Raw genomic sequence first — 14,962 nt, forward strand, 5'->3', positions numbered from 1 at the left:
TGTTTTATCGAGCCGCCAGAGCCTCCAGCAAGTGATACAGTCCAACCTAGCATTGCAACTGCAGCTGCGTAAAAGATGCCGACTTTTATGTAAATGTACATTCGCATTTTGGGAACGGGTATGAGTAGGAATAGGCAATTGACGACCCTATGCATATTAGCTTGTGGGTTGAAGCGTTTATTTTGAATAGCTACCAGTAAACAAGGAAGCAAACCATCCCTGCTGTATTGAGGGCTGACTTATACCCCATAGCATCAGGGACGTTAGCAATGGAAGGAAAGATTGCATGTAACATAACGCTAAGCAAATTTTCCATCAGCCTTCTTAGGAGAATTAGATAGGTGGTATCAATACTGACTATAAGCATTGAGCACCCTGCACGGTATTGACTCCGTTCCAGACAATAGACATTACTGCCCTATTCGCCGTCGGCCAACAAAGCACCCCACGGGCCAAAGCTTGATCGACAGAGTACAGGATATGGAATGCGATACATTGCACCTCCACGGCCATTTAGGGCCATCAAACACCCAGCAATAAGTTGTCCAGCTGTCTGACAGGCGATGGCCTCCCACATAGACAACCCAACTGTCATACCGGTCGACGCGGCGTACAGATTGCTAACATTAGCAGTGGCTGAAAACCAAAAGGCGAGATACGTGATATGTGTCCAAGTCCGATCTTTCAATCTTGTTGGCCTGATCGAGTCATTATCAAGAAACTCTACTTCGCGAGGTATACCGTCCTGGTCCACGCTTTTGACCACCAACTTGTCATGTACTGCCGAGAGTAATTTCATCCTGTGTCCAGCTGGGGAAAACAATAAACAAACTAATAGAGGAATTTTGCTTTGCAGAGTTCTTTCGCGCGGGCTGGTGCATAATTTATTTCGTGCTATAGACAGACATCCCTTGCTTATCTCCTGATTACTTGCACTTGTTGTTATCATTCCTTCGACGTGCTGTATATCTCATTGCGATAACGTATCAGCCAAGAATGAGTCCAGGGCATCGGCCGGCTGGGGCTAGGACACTCGAATCATACTAACAGGCAAAGCTGTCCAGTGCCGGCGATGATGCTTATCTTTCTCCATGATCCTTGTCGCGTTTGTCGGCTGTTTCCGAAACGGTTACTTATAAAGCTCGATCCCAAGATTACGGGTACGAGGCTCTAGTAAAAAGAATTACATTAATATTGAAGCTTCTCTCGACTCATCATTTATCGTGGCTACTTTCCAAATGCAGATGTATACCTACGTTGAACTCCTTACGCTCAAAGGACCGGAGTATAGGCGAGTATCAACAGCGCCGCCGCGCCCCCCTACGGATGGTGAGATACCGTTAATTGATTTGACGAATATAGATGGCACACTGGAAGAAAAGAAGGCATTGGCAGTAAAAGTCAAGGCAGCTGCTGAAAACACGGGCTTTTTTTACGTCCACAACCATGGGATCTCTGAACAGCTGATCCAGAGGGCTTTATCCCAGGCGAAAGCATTTTTTGCACAACCAACTACCCAGAAAGAAAAAGTCTCATTTCGAAACTCGGGAGCTTCTAGCGGTTATCATGGTTTGGGTAGTACCCAAATAAACCGGACGGAAACAAGAGGTACAAGGCATCTCGACTACCACAAAAAGCTGCAGTGTTGACTGGGACCAAGACCAGAAGGAAACCTTCTCCATGCGATATGACCCGCGAATGGATCCAGAATGTCTCGATCCTCAAGCTCTTATGGAGAAAGACGAAAGGAATTTCGGAGGGGACGACTTCATCTGGGACGGTACCAACCATCTTTTAGAATTTCACGATGTGACAGTCACGTTCTGGCAGCATCGTCTGGAGCTTGCCCGAAAACTTGTCCGCATTTTTGCCCTCGCATTAGGAGAGCGTGAAGATTATTTCGATTCCGTGACGACTCATCCTGGGGCGGACGCGCTCTACGTCCACTACCCTGGTACTCCAAATATTACGACCGGGCAAACGGTCGACGCGGGCTTAGGCTCTCATACAGACATACAATGTTTCACCCTACTCTGGCAAGATATGTCTGGCGGCTTACAGGTCCTTTCTGCTCAAGATGAGTGGATAGATGCTCGTCCCATTGAAGGGACCCTTGTGGTCAACATTGCCGATTTCCTGCAACGTCTGTCGAACAATCGGTTCAAGTCCACGGTGCATCGGGTATACAACCGTAAAAGCGCTTCCCGGTATTCTATGCCGTTCTTCTTTGGGTTCAATCCAGAGTCGGTGTGTAAGGTGGCCCCGTCCTGCATTGACGAGGCCCACCCGGCCTTGTATGAGCCTATTTCGTGTGGAAAGGTGCGTACGTCTCCAGGGATGCGGTATACCTGCTAATAATTCAGTGGCATCGTGAGCGGCTAGCATTAGCAAGGGCTCCTGAACAGCCGGCGTAGAAGAAGCGTGTAGTAATGATGGTCGGGATCCACTGTTTGTTTACTTTTTGTACGGCGTACGATAGCGCGCCTCCGCCAAGAGCGGGGTCATTGTACGATACGCGACTGCGTATTGCCGAAACTATTGCTTGATTGGCAGATGACTGAAATGGCTGACAGCTGACGGGCCCCTGGATCTTTCAGCTTCTTGTGGTTGTGAGCATACACAGTTGGTAAGGTGGTGGACGCATTCCAGACGAGCGGATTAACACGCCGTCTTTCGTCTATAATTGATTAAGCCCGCGATTATCTGATCCTGTCTGTGGACTATCATGAATTTCCTCCTATTTTTATCCATATTCTCGCTTGCGGCATTCACAACTGCACGATCGCCGTCATTCGACTTTGAGGCGCTTCAAGCGCTCCAGTCGGACCAAGGGGACGTATGCTTCAATATCGCCGAACAACTCCTCTCATTGAGGACTGAATATGAGTCTTTCGCGCAAAGTGTCTCAGGTTATAATGCCGTAAGTTACCTGTTCTTTCAGACGGGCGGCAAGCTAGATCGCTGATTTCCGGGTTGCAGAACACGCTGAAGCGCGATTATGAGAGGCTCTGGAATACTGGGCATCAGTTACAGGGGATTTGCAATGACATATCCAGGACTCAACAGAAAATGGAAAACAAATAGTCTGTTCCCTCTCGTCGTTTCATCCAGCCTACCTAAACTAATACTTATATCAAAGTCCGGCGACCGACTAGCGCTCCAGTGCGTGGTCCCATTATCCAAAATGGAGTCTGTATAGACGTCGATAGTGTGCATCATGTAATGGAATATACCCGCAAAACGAGACTGTGCTTCTGATTGAGCGCTCTTTATAAATGTACCAATCAAATAGACAGCTGGCGCTCAGTGCCTCGTCGCCCCAAATAAACAGTACCATTGAAGTGATAGCCTAGCCGAAGCCAAAGGAGCCATAATCTCCGGATTTCTGAATCTCCCAATCATACATTTCTCTCAAATTGGCTTACACAGGTTCGAACGATAAAAGCTACAAGTCACCAAATCCACCCTAGGCAGCGCCTGTCATACCGATCACCTTCAATGAGATATGTTGATTCAATCATTCTGTGTTCTGGAATTCAGCTGTTGGTAGTTGTGAGCGCTAACAAGCTGATCGATGAGCTCTGTGTTTTTCTCCTATCTTCCCGGCGTCGGTAGGTCGGAAGGAATGCGGCAATAAAACACCGAAGACGAGCTCGGCGCACTGCTCAGGGACACCTAGGCTAAGCATAGGATCCGTCTTCTGTTCCTCAAAAGACATTGTCTCCGCTATTCTATATTATATCCTAGCATCGAACAGACCTCAAGGGTATTTCGACAGGTGTAATCATCTCATGGTGCTTGAAATTTGCGCTGTCCCAGGATTCTACTAAGACCAACCGCCACACGTCGTATACCTTGCTAGGTCATGATACACTACAAATTTCGGGATCGGTACGGAGCAGTAGTAGCGGAAACCGCCATCCCCTACCATGTATGATCAGTGTGGCGCAGCGATATCTGTTGCAGACCCCATCCGCCCATTCTGGCCAGTATTCATATCTACGGGAAATATCATCCATAAATAGTCCATGCTGGGTTGGATTCTGGAAAGGAAGACTCCAGTCTATCATGCGAATAGCCGTTTATCAGTCATCCACAGTCATGCAAGCATACACTTCAGTCTATATATACAATCATTAACATGCTCAGCCACCTCGTGCCAGCAAGCCTTCAGCTTCCTCGCCTGGCTCTCCCGCTTCGGTTTCTTGTCCCTTGCTCATCCGTTCAGCCATAGCGACACCTTCACTGCGTCCCTTCTCGGCGTTGACCATCCAGACCAGCGGAATGGGCAACACAATCAATATGGCGATAAAAAAGAATCCAGAGCGTACCTGGCCAGTCGCATCAATCAACACCCCTACGATTGCCGGACCGATGACAGAGCTGCCTTTATCAGTTGCAGCATAAAGCGCGTAGAAGGCCGCCTCACTCCCAGGCGGAATGAGAAGGCCGAAAAAGGAGCGACAGTACGAGGAGAGGCCACCAGACACGATCCCATGGACAATTGCCAAGGGAAATATTTCCCAGGGCTGTTGCAATCCAATAACCCCCCAATTCTTGAAGAGCGGAATATATGCTAGCAGACCATATAGTGGGATAATCTCAAACAATGCGATACACAGCATGATCGTGTGGTTAGACTTCAGCTTGAATCGGCGCGAGACCACGGGCCACAAGAAAGCCCCGGCCATGCCAGACAGCGTAGCGGTAATCGAAAGACAACCAACAAGAGTGGTGCTCATCTTGAGTTCTGTGCGTGCAAACAAAATCGCAGTGCCGGACACTGTGGCTATGGCGTCAGATAGGAGAAACCATGCCACAAGAAACACCCGGACTTCGCGCAGTCGGACGGCGATTTTCACGGTTTTCCACAGTGATTTCCATGCAAACCCGACCAAGCGCAACCAGACGCGCCATCTCTTTTTGTGCCCTCCACTGGTTGAGTTACTAAGGGGAGGACCTGGGCGGTTCCGCATCCACCGGCGAGTGACCATTGTGAAGGAGAACCACCAAACACCCACCAGCAAGAGGACAAAGCGCAGAGGAAGGGTCCCAGAAACTTTCGGGAGAGATGTCTTAGACAAGGTGAATAGGAGTGCGATGCTCATTATCTGAACCAGGACTGCCGCACAATAGCCTAAACCAACTCCCTTTGAGGAAATGCGAGTAGATAATTGCAACTCGGGCGATGTCGCGCTAGCCGACGATTTTGACCCCAGTCCAAAGCTAGAGGCAGATCGAGACCCTGACTCAGGGTTCCCTTCGCCAAATGAGTCGCGTGGTTCAAACCCTCCACTAGGGTTAAGATCATGCAACTCTTCACCAGCCTCCTTCGAGCCTTCTTGGATGGACGGATCGTTCGCAACGAGAACAGGGAGGAAGGAATTGAGCACGACGAAAGATGACCCCAAGCAAGTGACTCCAATGACAACCAAAATCGCCCCGAGGGCAAAGACGGGCGGTGCGATGAAAACAAAAAGCATGCTTGTGGCCGATCCAATGAACCCGAAGGCCAGAAGAAGCGTTTTGCGGTTGTTCTCTGTCTGTCGTCAGCAGTCGGGCCTGGGATAAAGAATGAACCAAGGGCGCGTATTCAGGTCATACCATAGTCTGCCAGGGCGCTGAAAGATATCAAGGTCAATGCCTGAACTAACACCGCCAGTGAGAAGGTATACATCGCGAAGCTGGCGGTGTTTATTTCCAATCCGAGCAGTTCGACAGCGCACTGATCATTCTCAGATCCATCGCGGCGAAACAATGCCGGGGCCGTGCCATTCGGAGTGGAACTTGTAGGGGAATCGGCACCGACACAAGGTAGGTGACTGGACTTCAAAAATCCACGCTCACGGGCCAATTGTTCCAGGGTGAGGGGTAAGAAAGAGCCTACAGTTGCAGTCGCACGAATTGTCAGATTCTGAGGCCAAATTTTGGTCAAGACCGGGGCGATGGAATGACATACCAACACCACAGACAGCAAACACCTCGGCTGCGACACCATAGGCGTACCATCCAAGAATCTCCCGGCGGCTCGTAGGTGTTGTATCCTCGCCAGGGTAGCGGGGAGGGCGCTGCCTAGCATCCTCGGCCGGGGAAGGCGGGGAGGCTGGGGCGAAAGCCATGTGATTGAGAATAGCGTGGCCAAACAACTGCGCGACTCAGAAAGTGGGAGAAAGATCAATCTTCACGGTAGTAACATGGCAGTCGGTCTAAATCTGAAAATGATGCAATGAATGAGTGTTGCTTGAACGGTTGCACCGAATTCATCCTCCCCGATCAAGGCCCATTAGTCATCAGGGCGGAAGGCGGCGGAAGGGGCTCGGCATGCTGATTGGTCTGTAACATCTATACTGGCGGGACCAATTTTCCGTGCGGAGTTCCTACGAAGTACACATGGCGCCAGAAATGAAGCTTTGGGTAGTCGCGGCTACATGAAGCAGTCATGCTACGTGTGTTAGATTGACGTAAACAGGTTAGGCATTTTAATTTTGAAAGTAGGAGAATACATATAGTCTTTATCTCGTGGCAAGGGAGTATATCTTCTCGGAGAGGAGTACACTTATCTGATTCTGCTAAAGGCTGCAGTCAGCACACAGTTTGTAGCTATTTCAATGCTCTAAGAATAATTTAGTATACCACCTGTATAAACCCAATTTATACAGTACACAAGGGATCCTCAAGAGAAAACAGGTATATTTTGATGCACAATCCCTAGGAACAATCAAAGGCCATTGTATAGGACGTATTAAGGAAAATCCGTTCCCGGGCCGGCACAGGATCATGTCTTCCGGCGTTAAAACGTATTCTACCGCTCCTCCTCTCTTCAATTTCTTCCGTTTTATTGCTCTTTTCTATCTTATCTTTGGAAGTCCAATAGATCAACCTGTGACAATGTTTGTAATCGGCTGACCAAGAGCCAATATTGACAATGTGCAATTAGGTGTAGGAACTAGGTAGTCATCTGCTATTTTCATGTACACTCTTACTTCCTGTCGGTGTTTTTACGGCTTGATCTCCCCAAGGTAAAGTATCTCAATCAAAAGAAACAGACCTCCCTGCTTGTTTCTAACATCGAACATACAAAGCTCTTATAAATCACGCGTCCCAAGAGTTTCAACCAACTGATGAAGTCAGAATACGTTTCAGGTGCATTAGAGACCGGACTACCTTTATCGGCATCGATCTGTTCCATAAACATGGCAACACGATGGATTGTTGTGTCCAACGATGACTCACAAGCACGAAGATTCGTCGTCCCCCCTCGAAAATTCTGATTAGGACCTTTAGGAAGAGTTCGAACAATCTCTTGAAGGGCCTCTAGCAGTTCTAGCAGCTTCATCAAATTTTTATTGAGAAGCATATGGACCAGCACAGCCGCCTCGTCGTCATCTATATCGCTTTCCCCTAGTTGAACCTTGCTCCGAATGCAGATGAATCGCGGAAGTGGTTGCTCAAATGCGCCAATACTGGACTCGAAAAAGCTACTTTTGCGGTTTATACTGTATGCAAGGCAAACCGCTTCAAATAGCGACAGGCATTGTTCTGCTAATGTCGGAATCGGTAAAAACGAAGACTGTGGGCTGCTTCGACAGACTTTACATTTGAGGGCGTCCTGACCTTGGTTGTAGATTCGATTTACCAGGCCAAGTATTGTTCCAAGCTCTATTACCGTGTGAAGATTGCGCAGGTCGGCTAATATCTGCCTCAACTCCGTGGAACATCGACAATTGTTTTCGACCTCCATCCCCTCACCAAAGACACGATCTTGCTCTAGGTGCAGCCAAAATAGAGAGCAAGTATGACTCTGTTCGTCAATTCGAGTGGCGATAGAGATTGACGTCCACCTCATTTGATGGTATTCCAATAAATTCATCATTCTACGATGGATTTGATTTCGGCCCTCTGGGCTCATACTGCGTGTGGGCTCACGTGGACATGTCAACACCTGTACGAGACCAATAAGAACGCCCTTCCGGGCAGGTGATCATTGAGTATCATAGATGACCGCCTCACGTTGTCGACTGTCTAAGGCATTCTCATCGCCTCTGTTGGTCTAATCCCACCTAGAGCCAGTTCATCGTGGAACATCTGCTTCTGCATACCCGCTAAGGGGTCACACAACTGCCCACAGGGAGAAAGTCTATGCATCTTCAACCCACTTTGCGAAAACAGGACCGAATAAAATGCTGCTACGAATTCGACTGCTGACTGTCTTTAGAACTATGGGGGGTGGAACTCGTATGGGAATAATTAATGGACATATGTAATTCCCAAACCACGATTGTAGTAGTGTACTAGCTGGAGCGATCTTACATCATGCTCAGAATTTGTCTTGCAGATTTTTGCAATGGGAAAATCGTGTTGGAGATTGAAAATTGTAGAATATTTACCCATTCATTGACGAGGGTTCCGGAGATGGATACAAGTCAATTCCTTGGATCTCATAGCCAACTGTCCTCATCGCTTGGTCAGCATTTTCATCTTCATCATAATCAGCTGTAACCGTCGATCTGTCTCCGTCACCATAACTAGCTTCCCTCGAGACGCCGGAATATCCAGAACATCTTGTGCACATAGGCGAATGCGGCGTACAGTGCTCAAAAGCCCTGATAATCGACTATGCAAAACTTGGAGCACGAAAGAAAATTTATCATCTGCTGGCACACAGAAACTCCCCACGAGTAAGGGGCAAGATTCAACCTGAGATTTGAACTGGAAACCACCGCCCTTGGGCCGGCGGGTATTAGGTGTAGTAGTAGAAACGTCCCGACAGAAACTGTAAGCGTGAGTTTCTTGAAAATCGGAAAAAAGACCTTCCATAAGCCCATTTTCCACCGAGACGATGGCCTCCAGGGCTGTTACCAGACTGTCGATACTAACGACTACCACCATCAAAAGATTAACGCCAGATTTCGAACACATTCCGCACTGAAGGATTGTATCCGCAAGTTGTTGCAGTAGTCGCTGGCTACTTAAGATGGAATCTATTGTCACCATGGGTCCTGTCCGACATCCGCAGATGTTGACACGGATGAGCTCTTTGACAGTTTGCTCGTGGCATTGGCATTGGGACTGTCGAGGAGGGGGCTGGCTCAAAATATTTGCGTTTGTCTTCCCCGTATCTGCGGAGGTTATATAGTCGAGGTTAACTCTTGTCATGTTTCTCGAGGTTGTTATGCAGGTGTTTTCCAGTATTGGAGAGTTGTTAGCAAATCGATCTAGCGACGGGGGCATGTGCTGTGTGAATGCCAGTATATCTCTTTTGATGGACTCAGAGTACGGCAATGTGTTATCGAGTGTACTTTCGTTGACGTTTGGGAGAGAATTTGCGTGATTGTAATAGTGTGTTGATGGTGGCATTTCGTCTTGTGCTGCCGACGGTCCGCAACGGAGCGCAGCGATATATCCAGGCATTTCGGTAGCGCCCACCAGGGGGTCTATATGGCCATGAACATCGAGGATGTTGCGGTCCTGCGGGAGCTCACTCGGCTGGCTAGACATAAAATCCTGCAACCAACTGTCGGAAGATAGATCAAAGGAGTCCGGTACTGTGGTAATGTTATTTGCAAAGCCATCCTTATCAGGATTAGCGGCGACAGACCTGAGAATGGAGAGTCTTTTTCCCCGCCTAAAAAGCCGGAGGACTGCAACATAGCATCCGGGGGAAATTCCTCCATCATTGTATTTTCAAACGCTACCTGGTCCAGAAGAATCCTATCAACGTTGTCCAGGCATATGCTGCTACCATGAGACGTTTCCTGGACACTGTCTTCCTTGATCTTTTTCTTGGGACTTCGACCTTTCTTATTGTGTGGTTGGCGAGTGCTTCCAACATCGTCCTGACACCGAGAATCATTGTCTCGTGGAGGGTCTCTTTTCTTTGCAGGTCTCCCCAGTCGCCGAGAAACACTATAGATACAAACGAGATTCTGCTTCAGACATCGACGACATGACGGTTTCTCGTGGCTGCAACGGATTTTGGCCTGCTGGCAGGCATTGCAAGTAGAACGAACTTTTACGCTTCTCGGAAGACACCCCATCGAGACCTGCGATAATTCTGGATTCATGATGATTGAGATGACCGTACTATTGCACGACACATCATACTGGTTCGTGGTCTCCGCTCCTTTTCAATACACTATTGCCTCTACCCTAGCTCTAATGGCTGTCCCCTTTAGTACTGGCTGCTATGAGCAGAGATCCGAGGTAGCAATTGTACTGCAGGTATATGGGACCATTGGGTTACATTAGCCACGTCCCACATTGGATACTTCTCCCGTTCAGAGAAGAGAGGTACATCCGTATGGTATTTCGACTTAATAAAGTCTCCCATGCTTTTGTGATCTAGAATAAAAGGAGCAGGCCACATGTAGTTGTACAAGACCGTGATCTGTCATATGGAAATGTCACCTTGCACGAACATTCAGCTCACCCGCTTCTCGTCCCCATATGTGCGTGGCCTCCGATGATACCCGTTTTTCCACTTTTGTCATACATGACAACCTGCATCTTGCCCCCGTTCTCACATGCCATAGCTCTCGCGAAGGTACTAGGAGGTGACTGGCAGGGGGCTGACCGTAAGGATGTTGTAGTGGGAACCGCTATTGGGGATGAAGGGCCATCGACATCCACATAGAAATAATTTCCTGCGAAGGGCGCATCAAGCCTCGATGCCTGGACAAACTGGTGAATATCAAACCCCGCCCTTGCAGCCGAAGTTGGTGGGAATATATGTGAAAAGCATTCGGGAAACATATAGTCGTCTTTCTGGTGAAAGAGAAGATAAACGTAGCGGTGGTGAGATCCAGGGGGAGGCCGAGGAGCAATATACTCAGCGCCCGAGGTCAGGTTGACTAGCGCATAGTCTTCATGATAGTTGTGATAATTTTTCGTCTGATAGGAAGTGATACTGCGTTCGTCACGCTGGGCGACCATATTTGGCTGATACCAATGCAATGCTACGGTAGCCGTCTTGCCGTAGATGACGTCCACATCATAGAAAAGAAGGAGATAGGTCAGATTTTCGTTCAATCCATCTGTACTTATAATAGGAAGCTTTTGCGTATCTTCTTTTAATTAGTACTACTGATGGGTGTATTAATACGGCAATCTTACACGATTTCTGGATGCTATCTCCTGGGTTGATCCACTGGTTTTCCGGGTAGCGAATTCTGAGAGAGACAATACTCGGGGCAATTAGCTGGGCTATAGATAACGCGAAAAGAAGAAAGCGCAATTGGAACCGCATTGTGATGGATTTTGATCAAAAATTGACGCCATGCTGGACCTCGGCCTTCTTATAGGACTGATACGGACACTTCGAACCTACAATGTGTAACTGTGCCTCTCGTCGGCAATTAACATATTTACGTCCCCTTAGTGTGTTATGTCCAAATATCCCCTTTCTCAATCTTTTCGACGCCATTTCGTCCCATAATACCTTACTGCAATCATTGCTGGAGAGACCGCAAGCAAGACTCCTGATACAGCAGCATATGTCCATTTATTCCCCCATCGTTGGATCAAAGGATGGACAAGAGCTGTAGTCCCTGATCCTAGAAAGCATCTTACCAGATTGTTCGCTGCCATCACAGTGGCCGGAGTACCATAGTATAGGTCGACCAGAAGGACGTTCAATACATTATATACTGCTGTTATGCAGAATGAGATGGCGAAAACAAGGAGTAGTATAACATATAATGGCGGTCGCATGTGAACGGTCAGCCCATACGAAAATACCAACACCATGGCGAGTATCTGGTTTGATGAAAGTCGATTAGCTCGTGATAGATCTACTACATTGTAAAAAACATACCATCATTGGTAGTCCAATATCAAGTCTTGCCTTCTCAACTGAAAATAATTCGTGGTCCTGTGGCAGGGTTTTAGCATTCGACTGTCCAGCCTTTTCCTTCACTCGTCGATAGTTCCAGTCCATGATAATTCCATTGAATGTGGCGCTTGTTAAAGAGCCTATCCCAGCGGAAATGAAGCATAGGCCTATTTGTAAATCACTCAGGAAGTAGATAAATTTAAGTTGGAACGGAATTGCTGCCATGACAGAATAGTAGCTGGCAAAAACAATCCCATTACATAGAAGTATTAGGCCTGTTGGCAGTTCCAAGAGAAGTCGCAAAGTGGCAAGGGGGTTAGGGAGCAAGAGCTTTCTCGCATTCCCATCTGACAAGATATTGTATGGGCCATGGTGCTCTGTATTAGGTGGATTCTCCTTAGGCCTCCACCAACTAAAAGGTGATCGGTTGACGCCATGCGGGAGAATAGAGCCATCTCCCACAATAGCCCGACAAGTCTCAGGAAAGAAAACAAACCAAGGGAGGAAGAATACGGCCGAGGAGAATGCTAAAAACCAAAATATGGCTCTCCACCCGAAATATTCGCTGAGAACCCCACCGAGAATGGGCCCCAGAGACGGGGCTACGATGTTCCCTAGAGAGGTGATGCCCATGTACGAACCCCTCTCTGCAGAGGTCGCGACATCCGCCGCAACGGCAGACGCGAGGGCAACGGTACCACTGCTACCGCAGCTTTGTAACCCCCGAAGGATAAGTAATGCGGGATAGCTGTGTTGTAGAGCTAGTGCAATGTTCCCGCTGATGTATATAAGAAAGCAAAGGAAGTATGCTGGACGTCGACCCGCCTGGTCCGCAAAGGACCCCATCAGCGTAGGAGCAAGACCTTGACATATCTGTTCATTACTGTTTAATTTATATAGCCCCATTTGACCTACAAAATCGATTACATACCATATACGTCGTGATTGTAAGGTTCACTTTTGAAATACTGACATGAAGGTCTGCCGCAATCGAATTTAGAGCAGGGTAGTATATATTTGCCGACAGAGGAGAGAATGTCGATGCTATGGAGGCAGCGAGAATAATATATCGCTTCTGGCCCGTTGTAAAAGCCGAATAAGTCACTTTCGCTGGGGCACTCTCGAGCAATGGCGTTCTTTCGGTGGGTTCTGGTGCATGGTGGTCCGCCATTTGCTGACAGTCCAAAAAAAAAATATATTGTAGCAAATATTTATGTCGTAAAAGGGCTGATTTACACATTCAGATTCTCTAAAAGAGTGTCGGATTGCTTCCACGTAATTCTTCAGTACAATATGGCCTACGGTCAGAGTAAAGGCTGATTTCCTTTTCGTCCTGATACGCGCAGACTTCCCTAATACTTTCTACAATTTGGCACAAGATTCCGTCTTATTTTTCCTCCCTGAATAAATGTGCGACGGTCGAAATAGCTTTCCGCGATTAACTACTTCCCATTAGAATGGCCCGGCATCTCATATATGATCCATAATACTCACGCATATATTCCCGCCAATGAGCCATAATGCCTATAATTCGCTGAGATAACATCGCTGCAGGCATCATCTCCGGTTCAAGGCCACTAACGACTGGTTAAAATCATTACTCTTAAAACCTTATCACGAGGGCGAATGGCGGCTAACATCCAACTGAAAACAAAATGCCCGTAGAAGTCAGCGTTCGGGAAGAGGCCCCTCGACAAAAAGTAGTCATCCTCCGAGGCGGTTTCTTTGATTCGCTCGGCAATTTTGAAAATTGGATTCAAGGACAGATCAAGGTCGTCCAGAATAGACTGTATTAGCCGGACACGCGGATCAACACCCTTGTAGGAACGATGCCCGTACCCGAATAGCTTTCTTCGTCCCTCTTTAACTTCTGCAATAAAAGCAGGGACATTGTCAGGTGAGCCTATTTCTTGGAGGGTACGGTGTGCGGTCTCTGTCGCACCAAAATGAAGTGGCCCGTATGCCGCGGCCACGGAGCTAATAAGAGAAGAGATAGGATCGGGTAGGGATGATGCGGTGACCAAGGCTGAGAACACGGATAGCGCCATTCCATGCTCTGAACTCAGTAGTGTGAATCGTCGAAAGCAGGATAATGGTGTTGCATGCAGCGGCGTTCCGGGTTGATTGACTAGACCTGCCATTGTAAGTACATTTTCGCAGTAGGACTTATCCAACGAGGGTGCGGTAAATTTTATTCGTCTGCGGTGACTTGAGACCGATCCAAGTACCACGGCATACGCTGCAATGGTCCGAATTATAGCATGGTCGACGTTTATTTCTTTTCCCTGATACATGTTCGCGTCAACGGATGCCGGGATTGTCTCGGGTACACAAGCGAGATATGCAGACAGCCCAGCGATGAGTAGTGGCAGAGGGTATGTCGTGGCTCTATTGCAAGGGGGCGTTTATTTTAGCTTGGTCATGAGAACCTACCCACAGCGGTCCTTACGGGAATGATTGGATTGTCCGATGGACACTTTCTGGGATCGCCATCATTTGTCTCGCCAGCTCCCTCCTTAGTGCCTCTCTTTGATCTGTAGTTGGATATGATCCCCAGACGAGGAGGTGCAATATGTCCTCAAAATCACTTCCCTCCAACTGTTCCAGTGTGTACCCTCGAAGTAAAAGTGATCCGTGGTCATGGTCACTACAAACGTCAGACACACAGTATGGGAGTAATTAACGGTGGACTATACAAAAAGCTTATGTCCGTTTTGACAACTGTGGTATTTTGCAATCCTGGGTCGTGTACACGGATTCCGACGGACGCTTGGTTGACCGAACCCGTCTCTGATGCAGTGATTTTTATCTTCTGGAAATCTGCAGCCAATACTGCATTGTCGTTAATGGGAATTTTATATTTCTTGTTGGTCCGCGAATCACGAATATGAAGCATACTGGATGAGGCTTCGGTCTTTCTCAGGCAAATATTTAGTTTCGTGGGAACACCCATGAGTAATATATAATTCCGGATTGACGAAGCTTCAGCCGGCCAATATTCTTTGAGATGTTTCCTTGCAACATTATCGATTATTCTCTGTCTATTTGAGGCAGCATAATATTGCCCCATGCACTTGTGAGTGGAATATCTTTTATATTTTGATTCGTTGATTAACGTGCGGCATACTCGGC

At 47.7% G+C, this 14,962-nt stretch overlaps 5 protein-coding genes across 5 annotated transcripts; 2 read left to right on the top strand and 3 right to left on the bottom strand.

The window, feature by feature from the left end:
• Positions 1-16: 16 nt before the first annotated feature.
• BDV59DRAFT_180065 (permease for cytosine/purines, uracil, thiamine, allantoin-domain-containing protein) lies at positions 17-841 on the bottom strand. Its single transcript, XM_073690002.1, has 3 exons — positions 359-841; positions 195-299; positions 17-147 (listed from the first exon to the last, which is right to left on the bottom strand). Exon 1 carries the CDS (start codon positions 797-799, stop codon positions 419-421), a length of 381 nt encoding a protein of 126 aa, XP_073547263.1. The 5' UTR covers positions 800-841; the 3' UTR covers positions 17-147; positions 195-299; positions 359-418.
• A 341-nt stretch (positions 842-1,182) lies between these two features.
• Positions 1,183-2,570, top strand: BDV59DRAFT_42846 (isopenicillin N synthase family dioxygenase). The gene is made up of 3 exons (XM_073696363.1): positions 1,183-1,608; positions 1,661-2,319; positions 2,364-2,570. Exons 1-3 carry the CDS (start codon positions 1,239-1,241, stop codon positions 2,412-2,414), a joined length of 1,080 nt encoding a protein of 359 aa, XP_073547264.1. The 5' UTR covers positions 1,183-1,238; the 3' UTR covers positions 2,415-2,570.
• BDV59DRAFT_42855 (uncharacterized protein) lies at positions 2,571-3,042 on the top strand. The gene has a single exon (XM_073696364.1). The coding sequence runs from the start codon at positions 2,726-2,728 to the stop codon at positions 2,963-2,965; it is 240 nt and encodes a 79-aa protein (XP_073547265.1). The 5' UTR covers positions 2,571-2,725; the 3' UTR covers positions 2,966-3,042.
• An 889-nt stretch (positions 3,043-3,931) lies between these two features.
• Positions 3,932-6,235, bottom strand: BDV59DRAFT_180068 (MFS transporter). The gene is made up of 3 exons (XM_073690003.1): positions 5,960-6,235; positions 5,605-5,883; positions 3,932-5,539 (listed from the first exon to the last, which is right to left on the bottom strand). The coding sequence occupies exons 1-3, from the start codon at positions 6,117-6,119 to the stop codon at positions 4,146-4,148; spliced, it is 1,833 nt and encodes a 610-aa protein (XP_073547266.1). The 5' UTR covers positions 6,120-6,235; the 3' UTR covers positions 3,932-4,145.
• A 4,078-nt stretch (positions 6,236-10,313) lies between these two features.
• On the bottom strand, positions 10,314-14,726 carry BDV59DRAFT_208259 (putative citrate synthase; the record flags this gene model as incomplete). Its single annotated transcript, XM_073695173.1, has 12 exons — positions 10,314-10,341; positions 10,493-11,063; positions 11,113-11,197; positions 11,485-11,754; positions 11,813-12,160; positions 12,344-12,703; positions 12,762-12,966; positions 13,197-13,272; positions 13,325-13,407; positions 13,469-14,218; positions 14,280-14,477; positions 14,527-14,726. The coding sequence occupies 12 exons, from the start codon at positions 14,724-14,726 to the stop codon at positions 10,314-10,316; spliced, it is 3,174 nt and encodes a 1,057-aa protein (XP_073547267.1).
• Between the last annotated feature and the right edge of the window lie 236 nt (positions 14,727-14,962).

Source organism: Aspergillus ambiguus (assembly GCF_047715705.1).
Source record: "Aspergillus ambiguus strain CBS 117.58 unplaced genomic scaffold BDV59scaffold_19, whole genome shotgun sequence".
Taxonomy (NCBI): domain Eukaryota; kingdom Fungi; phylum Ascomycota; class Eurotiomycetes; order Eurotiales; family Aspergillaceae; genus Aspergillus; species Aspergillus ambiguus.